The sequence below is a fragment of the Aulonocara sp. 'chitande type north' Nkhata Bay genome, linkage group LG22, assembly GCF_057382095.1.
Source record: "Aulonocara sp. 'chitande type north' Nkhata Bay isolate Kocher_YH1m ecotype deep benthic linkage group LG22, A_spYH_male_GT1.1, whole genome shotgun sequence".
NCBI lineage: Eukaryota > Metazoa > Chordata > Actinopteri > Cichliformes > Cichlidae > Aulonocara > Aulonocara sp. 'chitande type north' Nkhata Bay.
In genome coordinates, this window is record NC_141364.1 from 20,828,449 (window position 1) to 20,851,049 (window position 22,601).

General features: G+C 40.7%; 1 protein-coding gene across 1 annotated transcript; it reads right to left on the reverse strand.

The window, feature by feature from the left end:
- Positions 1-235: 235 nt before the first annotated feature.
- On the reverse strand, positions 236-22,596 carry rmp24 (ribonuclease MRP subunit p24). Its single transcript, XM_086280161.1, has 5 exons — positions 21,933-22,596; positions 16,063-16,085; positions 14,735-14,955; positions 1,728-1,921; positions 236-1,424 (listed from the first exon to the last, which is right to left on the reverse strand). The coding sequence occupies exons 1-5, from the start codon at positions 22,025-22,027 to the stop codon at positions 1,250-1,252; spliced, it is 708 nt and encodes a 235-aa protein (XP_086136287.1). The 5' UTR covers positions 22,028-22,596; the 3' UTR covers positions 236-1,249.
- Positions 22,597-22,601: the final 5 nt, after the last annotated feature.

Below are 22,601 nucleotides of genomic sequence, written 5' to 3' on the forward strand. Positions count from 1 at the left end.
TAGCAACCAGGCTCACACCTGCCTGCTTAACGAGCTCTGCCTGCCACTGTACCAAGATTCATCTTAAGCACTTCTCTTTCAACTGCTGCTGTGTCCACAGTGTTACAGCCATCATTTTACCCTCAAATTGTCGCCATTATTGTTCTCTTTCCAACACCGTATCTTTCAAAGCTCAGGCATTTAAACTTTTTAAACTGTGTGGATCAAAGTGGAGGGATCACATTTGAGTCATTCAGTGATTCAAAGAATATGACCTTTTAATATTCATTCAGATGTTTTCTGACTCTAAATGTTCTTTTCTCATTTCTTAGGGTTTTCTAATTTACATTTAAAACATTTTCAGTTTTTTTCCAACTCCTTCTTCTGTGTAACCTTCAGCTTTTAGCAGTTCAGCACCTTTGTTTTCAGGTTAAATTCGTTTTTTTTTTGTTTTTTTTTAATCTCATTCAATATTTTTAACTCAAAATTCAGCAATTAATTCATTTCAGTGCATACATTCAGATTCAAGCATTCACACTGCAGTTTCTTCAGAAAATGCACTTTCTAGTTTCATTGGTGATTGATTTGTATGCATTTACAAATATGTAACAATGAGATATTTACATTTATCACTTCTATATTTCAACTTTGTAATAAAAAAACAAACAAACAGAAAAATGTTCCCACTGGAGAGAACTGAAAGCTGAAATAAGTAAATAAATCAAATACAAAAGTTTGAACATCAAATAGCATGAATTGTAGTTAAAGGTATATATTTTCTATATAAATCTATTTTTGTAACATTAGAAAATGGAGAAAATATATATGTAAACCAGCTCGTCATGCCACAAATGCCACCACAGAGAAAAGCCGGATTTCCTGTGATGCTTCGGCAATTTGATAAATAAATACTTTATAATCCTTCAACATCCACAGTTCGGGAGTTTACAAACGGGGGATGTGTTAAATTAGATGAAAAGAAGTCCGCCCATCTTTCTGACTGTGCAGAAGATGCAGAAACTGACTGACAGCTGAAATAGCGACCTCGGTGCCCCCGGTTACAATTCAGGATTCTAGGAGCGCCGCTCCAATCCGCCCAGCAACTGTCGCGCTGTTGGACAAACTGTGTGCCTTTTCACTGGCTTGGAAACTCAACTAGTTTCTCAAGTTCTGATGCTCTGGATTACACAGATTACGACACGGGCCTCCTCCCATTTCTTTGTTTTTTAAGAGTATTCACAAAGATAAAGCGCATATAATCTTAAGATGCTCAAAGTGAGGAGAGAAAATCTTTCAAGCCCCCCTTCTTGGTGCCCTGGTTGTCCTCTCGCTGGAGAATCTTGCTTAGATGTCGGACAAACCAGTTTCTAATTTTAGGAGGCTTGGAGGAAGCTGAGCCTGAGCCTGATCCTGAAGTGGTAGTAGTGGAGGTGGAGGAGGAGGATCTAGAGAGAAGGAAGAGTTCAGTTAAGAGTTACAGTAACTTAAGATTTTGTTGGTTAGCAGGAAATGTTAAAAGCAAGCTATCACCAGCGACACGATCCGAAAAACGTGGAACCAACACGTGCCGCCCGCACATCTTGTTCCCTTAATGCTGACTTAATAGAAACTCAATCACTCAAATCCCAACATGCCTGACACATCACTGTCTCATATGTCTGCAGAACCAACTAAGTTTAATCAAGCAAGGCTGTAACTAAACTTTTGGCTCTGCGCATATTAGTAACAGCAAACCAAAATAAACTTACCTCGGTGTATGAGCAGGCGCCCTGTCCTTGCCAGGAGTCTTGTGGGCATTCATGCTGGATCTGCTGGTTGACTGTGGGGTTTTGTGCTTGCCAGCACTCCCTGGTATGTTGTGGGTCTTAGCGAAGGTAGCTATAAAATCCCTGTTCACCCCCTTGTACCTGGATGTCTTATTGCAGGCATGGCAGGTGGCCATCTGGGATAAGGAGAAGGAAAGGAACATATCCATTAATAATGCATGCTCTGCGTCTACACTGCGCTCATACACAATGAGGTTTTGAGGTGAAGGCATACATGGCATCCCCAGAGGAGTACTTGGAAGGAAATCCGTTGAAACTTCTTGTGTATAATTTCAACAAATTATGTAAATCCTAGAGAGGAAGGTGAAGCTTTTTGTCATTCTAGCTATTATTTTTCATCAAAACTCACCATTTCCACAGTTTAATGGCTTTCTCTGGGACGCACAACAGTTTGGTGTGGACTTGGGCCTGACTAGCTGTAATAAAAATGGTGCACATGCCACAGGTGACGCAGGCCAACCCGCAAGCCTCACAGATGTCAGGGACACGTACTGACATCTCAAAGCTGAGGAAAAGTTTACAATGAGGTAGAGGAAGCTTACTAATGACAGGAGATTCACTTAACAGCTGAGGCTCTTCCCACTGGCTGTGCCAAAGATAATTTTACCAATGAACATTGCAGATATGAAAATAGTTGGACTGCTTGAAGCAGGATGGGAAAACAATGTGTTTAGCCTATGAGACGGCAAGGTGGGGCTGTTGCCATGCAATTTCGCCTATTCAGGGTACACTGCAATGTGGAAAGGTTACAACGGGTAACAGATCAAAGACTCGCAGAACTTTGTGCTCAAGAAAAACAAAACTGTACTAATCAATAAATTAGATGTACCATGCTCACATTCAGCTTCATATTCTTATTCTGTGATTTAAAGGTGTAGCTGTGCATGATTCGCAGATGCTATCAGAGCTGTTGGCTAGTTCTTTCTAGTTTAACTCTATAACATTTTTTCCCCTACAACTTCTCTGATGCTTGAGCTGAGCCTACTGTTTTATGTAATTCAAAATAAGACACACTGCATTCAAATAAAATATAAACTCCATGTAAGGCAAAACAAGTAGCAGGAAAGTTGCAAGGTAGAACTACAGGTCAGGAGATCCTTGCAATTTAAGACAACATGCATAATAACTCTTGGCCTATGACTGTGTGTCCAAGTGAAATGGTGCATGAAACAGCAGTACATGTCATGGTGTGCACACAGGCTGTTAATAAACCATCAATGATTAATCAAATAAGTTATGGAATCATAATGTGACTCGGACAAACAGATAAAAAACAAAACAACTGACTGCTATTGTAAGCCACAATTACTTTATATATACTCTTCAGTATTAGGCAGGACTTCTTATCAATTGCAGCCCATTATAAGACACCACAGAATGAACTGAGTGATGGTAACAATATAGAAAATCATCCCAGCATCATGACCCTGCTATAATTATAAGATATGCCATTTTTTTCTGCTGTTTTAACAAATGTCAAATAACTTCAGCTAACTCCAGCACAGGAAAAATAAAAATCTTGAACAGAAGAGCCATTTACACTTTTTTTCCTCTTAAGTAAAACTTTATTTAAAGTAGCAAATGCAGTGCACAGTGTTCAATAAAACCTCAATATCCCTCCAAAATCTAAGCATAAAAAAATCCCAGTAGTGACAGAAGCTATCCAGAGTTGCCACAACATTAGAACTGGTTTGAACAGACCACCGCTGCAGAGGTCAGCAAATCTGAGCCAAACTGTTGACAGTCCTGAATGCTGAGGAGATGGAAAACTCACCGACACAAATGTAGCCATTTCAGATTCTGACAGGTGTCTACTGCCGAGTGTTGGAGAGTTGGGTTTCAGTGAACCAGCACTTAGTTCTGGGTTCCTCTTCGTTTTTACCGCACCGTTAGAGAAGTGTTTACTAAAGGAGCCTGCCAGTCCCGCTTTATAGTGACAAAGCCAAGCAACTGACCCACCCATCTGTGCATAGGGGTGTGGCTCAATGAGGACTGACCAATGCTCTGTGAAGCAGATGGACTAAATAACCCCAGACTTTCTCTAGAGGATGGATCGCAGTGTTACTAGTGCATGCAAGATCTTTTGATTAAGTCTATTTGTTAACAAAAGATCCAAACTCAGAACACTTGCATTTAGTAAATACTGCTGAATAACTGATAATTTAAATGCTGTTTATTATTTACTTGTACTCTAGATGTAACGTGAAACAGATTCAAACCACAAAGAATTTTGTGTTCAAGCAAAAATAAAAAATAATATAAATAAAAAACCTGTACTGAACAGGAGTAGCTTTGCATAAACACACCTAACATGCAGCAATTAATAAAGCACAATAATAGTGCACTATAATCATTATTTCTGTTTAAATAAATGTGCTTGGTGTGGCCCATCACGTCATCTGATTGACATGACGGGCTGGATCTGATTGAAATAAGACATTTTAGGTAGTTTCCTCTGGCCTTTAAGCCACCTTTCTTCTGACTGGCTGCCTCTTGCAAACTGAAGGTTTAAATCTGACGTCAACTGTGCTTAGATATAACTCTGTACCCCGAGATGAGGCAAAGCACATGCGTTGTGCGTGTGCTCACTAATTGAAACATTAATCCATGTTTAGTATGAGCACTCACCATTGTAGCAGTACATGTAGGACACAAAAATAAGGAAAGGCATAACTGGCTGCCTTTTAAGAAGTTATCTTGGGTCAGTATTTTAGAAATGTGGAATTTCTAATCTATGCATTGTATGTGGTTTGAATATGAAGATTTTATTATTGATGGTTTTTGAGTAGCCCTGTGATGCACTGGTGACCTCTTCTGAGTGTACGCCACCTCCTGCTGTATGACAGCTCAGACAGGCTCCAGCCCTCGATGGATAGATGGATGGATATCTCCTAAACTGCAGTTATCTTATAAGGAGTCTAAAATAAATGTAGAAAGGCACATTCAGCTGAGAGAGGACATTCAACAGTGAAAAAAAAAACCTTTCCTCAAACAAAGTATTCCAAACTTGGAATAACTGGTGCTGTTCAGTAAAGTAGGCACACAAAGTCTGGAGTATCTATAAGCAAAGTAATGCACTAATATTAAAAAGGTGCAGGTGTATAAAGATGTTATACTGGAACTAGTTTCTGGTCACATAGAGACATTTTAGACAAATGGATAAAATAGTTATATTAGTTTTGCAGGAAGAATCCATCCTGCTTTTTCCCCTCAGGCCAAACAGATTAGATCTGATTAGTTATGAATTTCGTTTTCACAGTTAAAATATTTGCATGGCACAAACCACTGAAAACAATATTTGGTTGGAGTTGGAGTAACTGACTTTTTAAATAACATAGTTTTTTTGCAGCAATGTAAAATAGTTCATAAACACTCCTTGCATGCAGTTGCATCATTACTGTGATGCACTTGAATAGAGGGTTGTAAGTTTTGGCAGATTCCTGGCAGTGACCTCCAATCGTGTTTGAGTTACGGGATGTGAAACCGCCAAATTCAATGTGGATAGTTCCAGTTTTAACCTCCTCCTATCCACTTACATAAATGTTGTGATGCGTACCGTTTGCTTTATTGCACTTTCATATAATCTTTCCATCACCACTTCCTGTTTCTGCAATGATCAAACAATTTCTTCCCATACATCATTAAATTTTTATCTAACCAAATCATAACAGGGGGTATGGGGGTATATCATTAAGCAGAAAACTAATTGCTGTTCTGTTATAGATGATATAGCTTCAATTGTAACACATGCTGTAAGTAATAAGAGCTCGAGACATTTAGGTGACAACGCAGATTTTCGTGTTTCAACTTTTGACGACTATGATTTCTTCAAATGATTACTCCAGGGGAGGGAGGGGTGCACATAGTTAATGGTGGGCTAGATCAAACACAGAGAGACAGCTGGTTGCAGATGGATGTTTACAACTAGGATGACCTCATGCTGTTTATCCTCTCCTGGCCTCGCTGTCATTAGCCAGCTCGAATGAAGCGCTGATATGACAGGATCTAAAAATCTTTCCCTAATAAAAAAGTGTGTGCATGTAAGTGCACAGCGGAGATGCTAATCAGCAACTGGAAAGTGCCTAGGAAATGACGCTGTCCACTCTCAGACGACAGTGACGGTAAGGTTGTTGCATAGTGATAAGAAATCATGACAACCTAAAACGCAATCCTAGTCACGTGTACCTGTTTAATTTACGCTAATCCTTCGACATGCGGCGTATGCACTTGCAGAGCCACACGTGAATCGGTGGCAGAGAGAGATCTGATTTCCTCATCTTGGCATTCTGGCAGCAGACAAACCAGCGCATTGGCCAACCAAGCATAAGGCTAATGCGGATAAACAACCACCTATATACACCCCAAGGGATATTAAGCATTTTATTTATTTATTTTTTTGCAGAAAGTAAGGTTCCCGTTCAATTTCATGCCATGATTTTAATACTTGCCAGGAGTGTGTAATTGCCTCTAAACTGTGCAGTCTTGCAGCGGCTCTTTCTGCATATAAAAATAATAAAGCTCAAGTCATAGATTAATGCACGACTTCCTGAACGAAAGAACGCAGGTCTAAGTTACGAACGGTGTAATGGTTTGAACTTTAAATGAGCAAATAGACTGTTAGATAGTTCACAAAGGTGAAAACTTTCAATTTAAATAACCTGAGATCAATGAGATCCTGCAGCTGTAATTCTTGTAGTTCAATCTCTGGCAAGCTGACTGTTGTGTGTAACCCAATACTGTGACAAATGAGAACAGAGTTTAACATTCTCTGAGTCTAAAACAAAAAATCGAATCAAATAATCGGCCAGAACTTTTATTTTCTCTTCCAGAGCATACTGTTCTTCTCTCCCAGCATACGACAAACATTCCTGCACTTTGCAATTGCTCATTTTCATGATTATAAGTAGTCAACATTGTTTGCAGTCAACATTGTTTGCAACACACACACACACACGCACGCACGCACGCACGCACGCACGCACGCACGCACGCACGCACGCACGCACGCACACACACACACACACACACACCAATTCTGCAGATGGACCTTTCCTGCTAATAATAGCCTCTGCTCCATAAATACCTCCCTTCCTAGCTTTCTCTCTGCTGTCAGAGGTCAGCTTTGGTTGATTAATCTGACCTCAGCAGTGCAATACTGCCCAAGAGGAGGAAGATGAGTAGAGTAGCAGAGTGAGTCACAGAATGAAGCGTCTGTTAGGACTCCTAAAGTAGAAATATAAGTCATATAATTGTTTATCAGTGCTAAATGTCTATCGTGTGATGAGATGGTTCTGTTTTTGTGAACATCAAAGTATGATTATCCACATACGCTGTGTGTGAAAGTCATTCGAGACCGCATCAATACAACGCAATAAAGCTGAAAGCAGAAGAGCAGTTGGGGATCAATACGAGGTAAGAAGTATAAACTTTCCTCTCGCCATGGCCTTGCTCTGTGATTGGGTGCATGCAGCCACTTAGTCACACTGTCTGGAGGCAGGCAGGCTGGTAAATACACAGACACCTGATCTGAATGCAGATCTCCTGCATGCTGCCATAAAAACATATCTGTTTCTCTCTTTCTTTCTCGCTCTCTTGTCAGTGATAAAGGTCACATTTTGTCCTGCGTCGCACAAGCCGGTCAGCCTCAAGAGCCAAAAACAGCAAACGCTGGGAAACAGCTTCAAAGACGTGAAATGATGGTTTACCCGCAGTCCTCAACAAACTTATTTCCAGTCAGCCAGATTAGATAAAGAAAAAAAAAAGACATTCTAATTCTTCATAATAACTCCCATGTGAGTTTTTATCAACATCTGCTGCCTATGCTAATCTGATTTCTAATACTCCAGAGTGAAAAGTGTTTGCAGGTTCTTTTAGATATGGAGAGGAAAAAAAACTACAGTAATGTATAAAGTCTTGAGGCATGCCTGATTTATTTATATTTTGCTTCCAAGGTGCCAGACTTTCTTGTAACTTTTAAAGTGGTCTTAAACAATAGTTCTGCAGGCTTTCGAGCGTCTTTCAAAGCTTTTCTTTAGACATTTGTTGTTTTTCTAAGAGGACTGTTTTCTTATTCATGAAGCCACTTAACACTGACCTGTGAATCTTTAACACAAGCAGCTAACTCAAGGGACAGCCCAATGTTGCATCTACACATAACACACAGCAGAGAACCCAAATTGTAGTTTTAGGCACTATCATCCCGTCACAAAAACACATGGCAAAAATGAAAATCTGGGCACGGTGTGCAGTGTGTGCTGACAGAAAAAATCCAGCAAACGTGTCACAGGACCTGAGAGATCCATCTGGACATTCACTTAAATCTATCTACTACCTCAACCCGGATTGGAAATGGTCTCAGTGGAAGAGTGGCTGTCAAGAAGCCATTCTGGAGAAAGGGGAACAAGGAGAGAAGGCTGAGGTATGACAAATGACACAAGAACTGGACTGAAAATCAGTGGCAACAGATCTGATGGAGTGATGAATCCTAACTTGAAATTTTTGAATTGTAGTCAGTAAATGAATGGGATTATTTTGCAGCGATTATGTTTCTTTGGGAAATATCATACAAATGTTTATATTTCTCGTTTTTGCTTCTCTTCATTTCCCTTTTTCCTTCTTTTTTCCTTTTATTTCACAGCCTTAAAGGTACGGGCTAATTACCCTGAATGTACAGATCATCTGTAATCCTTTTCTTTTTGTTTATATGTATAAAAGAAAAGCTCTTGTAGGGAGGTGGTTATGAGCAGTGATGGGAATAACGGCGTTACAAGTAATGGCGTTACTAACGGCGTTACTTTTTTCAGTAATGAGTAATCTAACTAATTACTATACCTATCTTTACAAGGCCGCTACCGTTACTAACAAGACAATGCGGTGCGGTCGCGTTACTATTTTTCAACAAACAGACGGTTGAAGCTGACAAAGTAAATAGTTTTTAAAGGTGAAATGTAGAGGGAAAATCAAAAGTAGTCAAAAATGGCCAATTATACCCTCATTTTTCAAGTAAAGCAATAGTTACTTTTCAAGTAATTAATTACTTGTATCTTGTAACTCAGGTTTTTCTTTTGAAGAAGTAACTAGTAACTATAATTAATGACTTTTTCAAAGTAACTTGCCCAACACTGGTTATGAGAGACGTACAACAGTGAGTGTCTACAGCCATCTATAAACACATGGTGGAGGCTCTGTCATGGCTTGGGGCTGCGTTTGAGCCAGTGGTGTTGGACATCTTGTCAAAACAAGAATTATGAAAACAGAAAAGTACCGTCAGAGTTTGCTAGACCATGAAAAACCACCTGGAAAGGATCTAATTGGCAACGACTCCCATTTTCCAACAATACATGATCCCTTTAAATCCAGGTATCCCAAACATACTGCTAATGCAATAAAAGCATAGCTGGATATAAAAACACATAATGGAACACCATCAGTCATGGGCAGGCCTACCAACAGCCCAGAACACAATATTATTAAAGCAGCATGAGAGACAGAGAACAGAAGAAAAGGCAGCCAACATTCAAAAAGAGCTCTGAATAAATAATAATAATAATAAAAAGTGACAGAAATACTTGTCAAAGTCCCTCAGACATTATCTGTTGAAGTTTATGCAAACCAGGCACTACATACTTTTAATATATTTATAAAATCATGCAGTTCTGAGTAGTTTGAGAATACAATAGCAACATTTGATGACCTAGAGCTGTCTGCATTTGTAAGTTTAAAACAAACAAACAAACAAACACAACCACAGAGTACAGTCTGCATTTAAATTTACAAAAATCTTTACCTTGGAGATATATCTCCACCCATCAGGCTGTTCAAAACACAGGTGAAGTTTTGAGGCTGAGGAATAAAGAAAAGAGCCCAGAGACAGATCTGGATTTAGAACTCTGCCCTGATTATTATAGAGATGACGAATGGCCCGTACTTGGCTTTACAGAAGACATGCAGCGAATGCCATTAATGCACACACGTGCTGACAGATTCAATTTCAGAAAGCGTATGATTCAAATGCTGGTGAGTGAGGATGCGAAAGCCGAACAGAGGGAACGCCAAGTTCCAAAGCAGACTTTTTAATAGTTGCATCAAGACGTTAATTGAGAGATGACATGCTGCAGTGGTACCACTTTAAGTTCTCTATATGGGGTTTATCCCGCATGTCTACTCAACTACAGACATGATGACAGTGGAGAGAAGAAAGTGTGGATGCTTAAAATAATTAAACTGTATGTTACATTATGCATATTTTGGTTTTCGTTTGCTCTTCAAGGATGTCAAGTTCAGCTGGCATCAGTTTCCCGTGACTCCTGCCATTGCTACGTACAGTATGTAGATGTTAACATATTTCAAATGCTTTACTTAAATACCCACACACGTGGCACAAGAGTGAGTGTTTCCACCTCCCACTGTGACTCCTCTGTTTGTATCGAAAAAATGCTTTCATCTCTAATCATCTGTCTTTCCCAATATTTTTTCCCCTCTTGTAATCCTGCTCCCCCTCAGCGGAACCTTTTCTGCTCCCTGACAGCAAACAGGCAAAACACCAGCTAGACATCGCTGCCTCCTGTTTCCTGTCATGGCCTCAAGCGGCACATTTTCCACTAAAGATAAATGAAAGCGAAATGTGGTGAAGACATGGCCAAGAAAGGAAGGAGAAATGGAGAAAGCATAATGTGAGAGGTCAGATTGTGGTCGGGTAGATGAGCTGAGATAGAACTTAAGAGAGAAGTAACAAGAGAGACTGGAGTGTGTAAAGGTACTAGAATGAGAGCTGGTCAGTGAGGTCAAGAAGAAGTGGTGACTTAAAAAATAAATCACAGATTTGAGTCGCATCAGAAAGATGGCTCCGTGTGTAATGTGCCAAAAACAGAACAACCTATGGTCTGTCACTTTGCTCCTTCATATCTGGTTCATCTTGTATTCTGAAAACGAACTGAATGAGAATGAATAAAAGGACCAACAGAAATATTTTTCCTAATGCAGACATGCACTAATCACCTGAAAAAACATGAAAGCACAGAATACATTTTCCTTGTGACAAGCAACTCTGATAGAAAGTCTAAAACTAAACTCAAGGAGGAAGAAGAGAAGAATGCAGGAGGACAATAGGCTATTCTTCGCTCCATTTAGGGTCTCTGCCTCTTTTGTGGCGCTGCATCCAACCTATTCCCAGATCCACTGCTGGATAACCCGCTCAGCACGCATAAACAAAGTGATTTATCGCAGCACTAAGACAACTTCACAGGGCTGAGGAAAGCCTGTCATGCACTGGCATCCCACCATAAGGGCAGCACACACACACACACACACACACACACACACACACACACACACACACACACACACACACACACACACACACACACACACACACACACCAAACGGCAATAGCAATACAGTGTGAAATCAAGGGGATTTACACCCTGGAGTATAAACGCTGCAAATCGCTTGTGTGCATGACTATAAATTTGTATTTACTGGTCCAGTGGTCCCTTCTGATGTTTGCATGCTTACATTTTAGCTAGAAAAGCTGCTCTTTTAAATTTACTGCAAAAATACACTGTTTTAAGGCATGTGCATTGAAAATGGCACCTATTACAGCAGGGTGCAGCATCCATATAGGGTGGAGCATGCACATAGGGTGGAGCATGCACATAGGGTGGAGCATGCATATAGGGTGGAGCATGCACATAGGGTGCAGCATGCACATAGGGTGCAGCATGCACATAGGGTGGAGCATGCATATAGGGTGGAGCATGCATATAGCGTGCATGTTCAAGATTATTCACACTGCTTCAATGTTAAAGAGTTTAACTGATAATTCGTGCAAAGACTTTCTAAATGCAGGTAAGTGAGAGAAATGCAAATATGAAACTATAAAAGATCGATAAAAATATTGACATTATTGACAACAAATCTCATCCACAAAAAGGCCCCGTAACTGTTCTGATGCTTCTGAAAACAAATGAGCGCACAAGAGAAATGAGTCTTTGCATCTACAAATAGTCATACGTTGTTTAAAATAAACACCTGTCTCCTGCTCAAGATAAAAAAAACACACAAAGGTAAATTTACACAACAGACTTACGTGGCTGACCGTAAGAGGAGACTAATATACTGTGTACACAGCCATAACACTTGACTCTGGCCCACTGAAATGAAGCAATTAAAAAATGAAACAACAACAACAACAACAGGTGCCAAATTCAATGGTCACTGTGACACATTTCATTTCTCATTCTGTGGATTATTTTTCATGCATTTGGAAAATAATAAAATAATGATTCCCCTTTTATGCTCTAACTATGAAACCAAGTGGATGCCAATCTTTTTATCCAAGCTCGTGCTGAGCCCTTCTTCCTGTCAGAGCTGCTTTGCTCTTTTCATCAGCGTCGTGTCAAGGAGGAAAAGCAAAGGAAGCTTTTCACATTCCACCTCTTATCGTCACGACTCTATCAATGTGCATTTTAAGCATATCAGCTTGCTATCGCCCTTTTACTGAGCACAAGTCTATCATGACCCGCATGTGTGGCTTGACTTGCTGTCTTTTGAACATTGGGCAGGCTAGTGACCATGAAAACAGAGGTTAAAAATACCTTGGAGGACATTCTTGGCGCCATATTGGTTTACGAGGAAGTCATGTGATGGACAAACATCCACACTGTTCATCGTGATGATTGTTGACAAATGAGTCGGCGGAAACGTGAATAATCACGGCTCAATGTCTTTAAGAGTGGCCTTCAGTATAAAACACACAGCATAGTTCTGTTTAGCTACGAGTTTAATAACAGGGGAGCCACACACGCTTAAGGACAGGATGTCTGGGACTGATTGGACCACATGTGTGACAGCAGATCCATGATCCCACGACCCATGCGCTGGCTTTGGAGGCCATTAAAATACAGTGAACTAATTGTCATGTTAAAGAAACCAGTTTGAGCATGACTTGAGTTTGATTTGAGCTTTTTAACATGGCGTGATAGTTCTTTTCAAGCTCCTAAGACTACCACAGACACTACCGCAGAAACCTACACAGACATTGTGCCCAGCCCTTTATTTCTTTGTTGTTATTTTATCTAACAAGTATAGCAAGTATAGCTTGTTCACCTTACTATCATGTTGTGTATCCTTCCTTGATCCAGGATCTGATAAATCTCTTTATCAGACCCCCAATCTCACCTTCACAACAGCCCTTAAAAGTAGAAGTGCTGCATTAGAAATTATAACACAAGGTCCCAGCTCTTTTTGCAGTCCATGATTTGACTCCTTTCACCTCATCTACCTGCCTTTCTCCCTCTTGCCCCTTTTAATATTTCGAACTTCATTCTGCATTTATTCCTCTCACTATCTTTCTTTTTTTTAAATCCTGCTACCGCTCTCATTCTCTATCTACCTCTTAGCCCTCAGAGTCAACAGATACAAAGTGGAGAGTGGGTTCAAAGTGCTTTGTGTCGTGAATACCTGCATACTAAATGAACCAGACCAGATTTTAATGATGCAGCAGCATTTCCACTAAAGCTGCTCTTCATTAGGCTGATGTCAGATCGCTAGAGGGGCTCTTCAGTGCTATCACCGGTGCTGGGGAAAATGACCCTATAGCTGCATGCTCCATCACTAGCTTCCTCATCTAAATGGGTTTATCAGTAGAGTGGGTGTGTGCTGGCCAAAATCTGTTTTTACATTTTATTCTTGCTTGGTGCCATCCATTAAGACGACAGACAAAGGGGACCACTATAACAATTTGGGAGAGGACTGTGGGGTGAACAGAGTGAATGTTGACAAAGCACTCTCTAGCAACATTAGCTCTTACAGTTAAGCCTAATGGGACAACTGTAAGGCTGGAGCAGTAAGTGGAGCGCCATAATGATACCAGACACTTTCTGTGGAATGAATACTAATGACTTCATCGATTTAAATGGCAAAAATGGCTCAAAAAATAGATTATGAGACAATTCAGGACTAGTTAAGTTATAATAAACTGATCATTCTTTTTCTTCTTTTTCTTTTGCATCCAGGCTTCTGCTTTTCTTGTGGAGTTTTCCTGTACTTCATGTGTCTGTGAGGTTTCTCTTCAGATACTCTGGCTTCCTCCCGCAATCTTAAGACATGCATGTTAGGAAACCCGGTGATGCTAAATTGGCTGTAGGTGTGAATGAGAGGATGAACGGTTGTCTGTCCCTCTGTGTTAGCCCTGTGACAGACGGATGACTTGTCCAGGGTGTACCCTGCCTCTCGCTCTACAAAAGCGAGAGGCAGGGCAGTGTAGATCTCCCCTGGCTCATTTATGCTCTGAGGTCAATAATAGCTACAGAATAAGCAGTCAAGTCCACACTAAAGTCCAAGTGATATTTAAGAGAATACAATCATTAGAATATGGCGGGTTATCAGAAGCAGCCGTATTACCAACAATTAAAAAAATACAGATTTCACAAATAAATCACATATCAGCAGCTATCCCACATATCACAAAATAACTACTGACCTTTAGTTTAACATCACTACAGCTGAGGAAACTGTTCAGCCTTAAAGCTGGGATTACTTGGTTAAACCGAGTAAAGACTCAACACGGAGAAGCATGCATCATATAACCAGAACAAACTCCCAGACATAACCAGAGGTGTGCTCTGCTCTTTTAAATCCATGTTTGCCATGCGTTGCTTCCTTTTTTGGAGAGATTTCTTTATATCTCGCACTGCACTGGACTCGTCCGTGATGTTTACTCTTGTGTTTGGTGCTATCTTATTTTTTATTCTTTGTAAATACATGTGTGCCTTTCTTTTATGTTCCTTTGGCCCTGCATGTTTTATGTAAAGCACCTTGTGTTGCCTTGGTTTTGAATTGTCACTTCCATTGTACTCCTGAACAATATGCTGCAGTGCAGTAAAACACATAATCAGGTGCTTAGATTTGTAGTTTGTTTGCCTTCTCACCAGTACCGACGAGGACTTCTGGAAGCGGCACAGCAGATTTTTCTGCACCAGGCTGAGCCGTTTGCCTCTGGCCTTCCTGAGCAGGACACTTTGCACCCGTGCTGATGGACGCTGCTTGGGCCTCAGCCGCACATGGTGATTGTCAGGGTGGAGCCACTGGCAACAGTACGGACACACCCCAGTGTTGTGCAGCATACTGGAGAACTTTTGTTTCAGAGGTCCTGAAAGCAAATGAAAGACACAGACAATCTAAAACGTATCTTTTGAACAAAATAACAATCAAACAACCAAAAATTGCTGAAATGGACAGTACTGCACAAAAGTCTTTTGATCATTTGATTGTTGGGTTTTTCTCTGTATGTATTATTGTAGGGTCCACACTACAATATAAAGCGCCTTGAGGCGACTGTTGTTGTGATTTGGCGCTATATAAATATTGAATTGAATAAATTGAATTGAAAGTCTTGAGCCACCCTCCTTTTTGTCTTACATTATCTTCCAAGTAACTAGATTTTCTTGGAATTTTGAAAGTGCTCTTGAGCAATAGTTCTCCAGGCTTGCTTAAGGTCTTTCAAGGTTTTTCTTTGGCCAATAACTAGTTGTTTTTTTGGTTTTTATTCCTGAAGACTACTTAAAAAAAATGAAAGCTATCTCAGAGAGTTCAGGTTGTGTTAAAGAATAAAGGAGATCACACCAGATATTGACTTTCAGACTCGTTAGAATTGTACAAACATTTCCAAATATAAAGAAGCGAGGGGTAGCTCAAGGTTTTTGCACAATACTATATGCAAGCGTGAGACTGGCCCCTTACAATTTAAACAACGAGGAAATGAGATTTATAACAGAAAGGTGATAGTTTGATCTTGGAATTATCATTTAATAGTCGATATTTCTATTTCCATAGAAAAATGTGATCATTTTAATAGAACTCCAAACAAACACCACGTTACTTAGTTTGGGACGAGTCTTTGTGCTATTTAAGGAGAAAAGTCTGAGGAGTCTTACTAAATGGCACCACTCCCGTTTTATGTGGTTTCGGCTGGCATGGGTCTGAGAGTTTGTGTGTCTGTGAGTGTCTATGTGTGGGTGTTTGATTCCACTGGGCAGTCTGTTTGAGACAGCTGGCTGCCTCTGAGTATTTGGCGGAGGATTTAGTGAGTTTTATCAACCTTGACAAGCCAGTGACAAGGTCCTACTTACTACTGCATTCTGTGCGTGCTTATTACACTCTGGGGCAGAACTGATGAAAACATGCAAAAGTGAAACAGGAAGAAGAAATTTTAATGAAACGGGAGTTCGTTCAAGGACTCACGTCTCCGTGAACTTACCGTTAGCCTTCAAAGACCCCTGCCTGGGAATGAGAAAGAGGAGACGAGTTTGAGACTTCAATTATAACCGAGTTTATGTCAAAACACAACAACACGATCATGAGGCATCATTTTAATAATGTACATCTTGTATATGTGCATTTTTAAAATACTTTATTTGTCATTTAACGTGCATGTATCCTGAAATGCTCCTCTCAATTTACATCACAACAACTCCTGTAACGCTGGACCAGTGAAAGAAACAAGGTAAGAGACAGTGTGATGGAAAATATTGAAATAAATACGTTTATTGCTTGCATATTTGCATAAAATAGATGTTTGCAAACACACAAATTACAAGATGGAAACAATTTTTGGGGACGGGAAAAAAAAAGAAAAAAAGACTATCTATTCCCATTATGTGGAGTGGAAAATATGCAACCGGAAAAACTGGTCTCTCCCAAACAATACGGGGCAGCTTTCCAAACCAATTCAGTGGCTTCACCGCCCATGCAGCTGCCCCCGCTTTGGGAACACTCGCAATGAGATATTTTAACTGAGTCACAACTAAGCCACACTAAAATTAGCTCAGGGCTTAAATCGATAAAGGGACATTTATTGTCCGGCTGCATGTGTGTCAGGGACAGACAGAAATAGGGCTGTCTGCTTATGGAAAGGGAGGAGGGCGCGCGGGGTCGGCTTTAATCTGGAGTTAACCTACGGGCCTTTGCCGCGGCGTCTGGTGGCAGACGTTTGTTTATACGCTCCGCCGGCATTCTCAACCGCGCCATATGTGAAACGGTGCATCGTACTGATGGATGATTTCAGATACAGCTGAGCACGCTGTGGGCTTTGCAACATATCTGTCATCAGTCACTGCACAGTCTGAATCACTGTCTCTAGATACTACCCCCAATTTAATAATCAGTGACTGGATTAAGCTGTCAGATTATATAGACGACCTGTCAGCAGATAATACAGGAAATGAAGAGAAACTGTATGAGGCCGATGTGGTGGATTGTCACTCTGTTGTGAAGTGATAATGACTCATGGACCTTGAACAATTCCAGAAATGCAGTTAGTTGTTCGGAAAGCTATTTAATCATTCTCTGCTGACATTTAAAAAAAAAAAAAAAATCCTTTTCAGGAAGTTAGTTGATTTACATTTCCCATGGTAGTTCACATCACCACTATACAGTATACATATTGATAACAAAAGCAAGAGCTGTTTGTTGGCATGAGATGAAAGACAATCCTCCAACAACCAGCCTGCTAAAAACAACTGAATGACTCAAGTTCGGAGACGAGGAATGTTTTTAGGGAATCTTTTTCTCCCTTACCACAGCTTCCTGAATGAGCCAGCTCTCCGAAAGGCTGCACCGCAAAGACTGCTTCCAGTGTGCAAATCTTATTAACATACTTGTCATGCATCTCCTTTTAAGTGCATGCTCGGTTGTGGCGATAAACGCTGAAGATACGCGTCCTACGGATGAACTGCTGACAGCTGGGAGATCAACGAAGCGCTAGAGGATGCAGTAGGGCAGTGAGGGGAAATTATGTGTCGGCTACAAGGTAATAATGTGATTATAGACAGAAGTGCTGTCTGCAGCATGAAATGAAAAGCATTATGAATATTTTATTGCTACCATCAGGGAAAACAACAGGGCCGCTGGCATGTCTTGAAAAACCTTCACCGGAGATTGTAACTCATTCAGATATTTAGACACAAAGGCCTAGCACAGGTAGCAGCTTCACAATCAGTCCTTGAAATAGTCTAGAAAGTATGCCCCTCTACAGCACCGATTCACATGGTTTCATTCATCACCTGGACCTTACAGCGAAAGAGGCCAGCAGGTCCTTCTCAGTCTGAGGATCATTTGCTCCTGCTGAGAGAAGATGTAACAGGAGTGATACAGTACGAGAGGAAATGAGGGCAAGTGTTGGATAAAGGGAACGGAAGAGGGAAAAAGGCCTTTAAAAGGTGGTGACAAACAGCAGGAAAAAAATGCAGTGACAAATTTAACAAGACAGCGATGCCATGCTTAGTGATGCTGCCCTACAGGAGGAAGACTGGGTTCAAATCTCCTGGATGGTTGAATTTGAACTTCATGCCGCAATCCAAAGACATGCATGTTAGGATAACTGGTGATTCTAGAATCGGTTCTGGATGTGAGCTTCATAAAGTGTTTTGAATAAATGTAGCTTTTTGACTTAAGCACTCGAGTGGTCAGTGAGGACAGTCAGCAATAGCTCGGCTTGGCTTGACGCAACTCTGTTTTTATGGTTTCCCATTAGGTGGTAATACCTAGGACCAAATATTTTTTTTGTAGCCACTTGCCCGGAGTTCCATGGGCGTCCATCAGCATTGGCTAGTCAGTGGAGTTACTCGAGGACTCATAAGAGTGACAAAAATCAAAACTGGTACTGTTGAAACGCAGCGATGAGGGAAATGGCTACATAAAAAACAACACCGTGGTAACCGAGTCTGGAAAAAAAGCAATAAATATAGCCTGTGTCGTATACAAATGATGTCAGAGGACTTTCGACCTCCTTGCTGTAATGGCCCTACGCATATTGGAGTCAAGTTGAGTAGGTACTAATGAAAAAGAGGCTTAAGAGAATGCAATCCAAGCATATCTGGATTAACCTTTAATTCTTTGCCCTTTGGATAATTCTTTTTTTTAATGAGAGGTTTGTCATATTTCAGGCCTGCTTCTAGAACGAAATGACTGGGTGGGCATCAAAGATCGGTGAGGATGATCTCTGCCTACACAGCTTACTGGGGCTGAGGCTCTGAAGAGGCTGAAGAGATCCACACTGAAGACGTTTTCTCCCGCTAAAAACAGTGTCCAGATGACCAGAATCGACTTACCTTTCCTTACCTTGATGATAGAGCATACATCAAGAAATGGCAGATATGAGTTGAAATAAAAATAACAAAAATGCTTTGTTGGCAGGTCAACTGGTGAACAAAAAACAAAAAAAGGCAACAAAATCATTGCTTCAAGCTAGCAAACAAGAGGGTTAGATTTCTCTGTTTACTTTGCAAATGTGGCATATAAGTTGATCCCAGGGTGAGCTGACAACACGTGGCTGATATCCTTCTACAAATCTACGTGTAAATCTGATATAGGGCATTCTATCAAAAGATACCTCAGCCTACACTCAGTTGCCTTATGCACTCCACATATTCACATGGAGAGGCAGGGAGGTCCCAAAACAGAGCCACGCCACCAAATATAAACTACTGCAGATGGAAATATTAACCTTCTTTTGACTACATTGGTCCTGAATTAGGTTTGTTAGGCCGACTAAGTAGGTGATTTCTTTTGGGAATGTGGTATGTCACAGCCAAAATGAAGAAAACAATCAGAAGTTATTAAGGAACAATCATGCCTTGAAGCCCTCTTGCTTTTGCTATATATTTCTCCCACACTAATTACTCAAGAGTTCCAATAATATTAACCAACACACAGCAATTGCAGCTGTACTTCTAGACTGAAAACCATGTGAGGCCTGTGTGAGGACAATAAAAGACAAAACAAGAAACCAAAACAAGTTTCCAAATTGTTTGTCCAGCAGACGACATGCATATTTGTTTTGGTAATCAGAACAGCCAGTCAAGGTCTAGTTACCAGACACGCAACTATGATTACGAACTTACTGGAAAAAGCTTCACTGATTCAACAACGTGAGCCACAATAAGCACACCAAGTACTTGTACATCGAATTCAACAATAGGTGTAATGCCCCATGCAAACATACATACTAACTCATTCAGTCATTGGCCTGGCAGAAGGTGAAGACTGTGCCAGAAGGCACCATCTCCTACAAATATGCGGAGTATGAGCGTATGAGTAATTGCGCACCCACAGAACAAACACTCCAGTGACGCATTGGCCTGCAGAAAGTGGAGACAGTGGAAACCCCCAAAGGAACACATGGACATGGTCGTAATTCCTCAGGATTCAGAACATCAATGCACTCTGATCACGTACACCAATGTATGCCGACTCAAATATTTTCAGTTCCTCTCCTGTCGCGGGTGCACGGTTTGATCAGTTGTGCATTCAAAGCATGCGTCTGAGGCTTTCATTCGTAGCATGAGTTCCTTCCTGTATGCTGCCTCTCATATTATCACTCGGATCACTTAATTAGCTCATGGCGCTAAGTGTACATTTTGGCAGTGGCTGTTCATTGTGTCTTCTCTGCCAGGCACTTTGGCATAAAACCAGTGAGGTCTCTGAGTTACAAAGCCAAACATTTAGATTTGTGTCCTGCCTGCTGGACAGCTGGTCAGAGTTAAACGTGTTCAAAATGTTCTCAAATACCACAGGTAATCATAGCCGGGGAATCTGGGGAACAGATCAATGTTATTAAAGCAGCAGTGGGTTCACACACATCCGGAAAACGACCCGGACTGGGGTTTTCACCATTAAAACCTCTGTTTTTCTTTCCATTCATGGTTCTGCCCACAAATTTCCTGGCTCAGGTAAGAGAGAAGACAAGCCAAAGGACACAGGGACATGGCTGAAACCCAACTAATGCACGAATCGCAGGAGTCCACACATATATGCACAGTCTAAGGATTGTGGAAAGAGCCTACACAGACATATGCACATTTTAAAACATTTTAGATGCATTAATGCTCAATTTAAACCCTAATAAAGAAGAAAAGTCTGTATACCAGCAAGTGGGCACAGCCTGAGCGCATGCATGAGCGCGCGCACACACACACACACACACACATACAGACAAAGGCTTAAGAGGATTTCTCTTGAAATTACTTCCAGCTTTCACCACAACACGGCAATCACCAATGTCTGGAACGGCTATCAGACACCAAAATTTTGAAGTTCAAGAAGTGAACTGTAAATGATGAATAAAATCATAAAGTGGCTATAATAACTAATGTGTTTAATTCTGAGTAAAAATTCAAAGACTTAATTACAGGAATCTAAAAAGAATAAGACACCTTGGGAATGCTGGATCAGGGCTCTGTTTGGGTTTGTTTACCAACCATACAAGGATGAGGCTGAGGCTTACATACTGCCTGGCTCTCTTACCCGATGATTAGAGGGACTGTCTGCACCACCACCACCACTTTGTTTACTTCCTTGTGCTTTGATTTCAGAGCTTGTTAGGAAGGTGTCTCGTTCTCACCAATTGAAACCATTTCACCAAACTGTAATTCATTTAAATTGAAACTATCACTGAGGCATTGCAAACTTGCCCACAAACACGAGCAGCCACGGCTGGGACTCTCACATGGGCTCATGTCCAGCTACAGTAAGTCACTGTTGTAGAAGAACTACAGCAGGCTAAACTTCAGTGGAAAAGTACAACAATTCATGCTCCAAAACTTCAACACTATTGACACCTGAGGCACCACTAAAGACCAACGTAAGCAGCAGCCACATCTTATTTTTAGACTTCACTGTATTATGTGTTTCTGCAGTTTCACTGTAGCCACCAGTGATCCGATTATCCTCGAGGTGACTGTAACACAAAAAGTTATAAAAAAGCAATGAAAGCACGAGCAGATAACCCATTCTTATTTAAATTAACGTGTGAAAAAAGAATGAGAATTAAACAGTGGCTTAATATGTTAGACGTCAGAGCTCAACCAATCCCAAAATGATTGACAGGACATCAGTTACAAAGCTATAGTTCCTTATAACTGCGAAACTATAGCCTGAGTAATAAGGAACTATAATGGGGGCTACAATCATAATTTTCCCTGACATCATCGTCGAGCTAGAAACTTTCCCGGTCACACTGGGCGAACACCTCCACCTAGCGTCCACTTGCTAGCATCACAACAATAAAGGACTGCAAGTAAAATATACTTTTAAGTGGTATTCGTGTTTGGTTATAGTGAAGTATCTTACATGTAGAAGCGCGATAACTCCGGGCAGCTATCCTTATACAGCAGAGAAGCGTCCAGCAGAAAGCTGTTTGATTTTATCTCAGGAGAAATCTCCATTTTTCTGATGATGCACGTGAGAAAACGGAAACTCTCCTGCGAATGCAAATAAAAACTTCCTCCGTAAATGATTAGCCGGCTTAACAAGTACAAAGTGGAGACTAGACAGGCGTCCTTTCCACTACTGGAGAAGCTGCAGCGGAACGACTGTAGAAAATTCTAATTCTCATCAAGTCTGCATTGAGCTAACTAGCGTTCCAGTTAGCCACCTCCGGTCGCGAGATTCTGACGTTACTTGCATTGGATTATGGGAAACGGAGTAGTTAGGGAACACATGGCGGAGCGTATTGATTTCAACACCATTCTCTCATTTGATATTGCAAAAAAAAAAAGAAGAAGAAGACTAAAACTAAAAAACTACAATAAAAAAATAATCGCATATCACTTGACACTGGGAATTAATTGAATGTTAAAATTCGAAGTTTAAACGATAAAGGCTATTTAGTCTAAGGTATCATCAATGACTGTAATGGCCCTGTTTGGAGTCAACAATTACTGAGTTAAATGTCATTAACTAAGGTAAAAAACAAAACAAAAACCCAAAACGTAATTGCGCAAGTGCAGTCATCCCAGT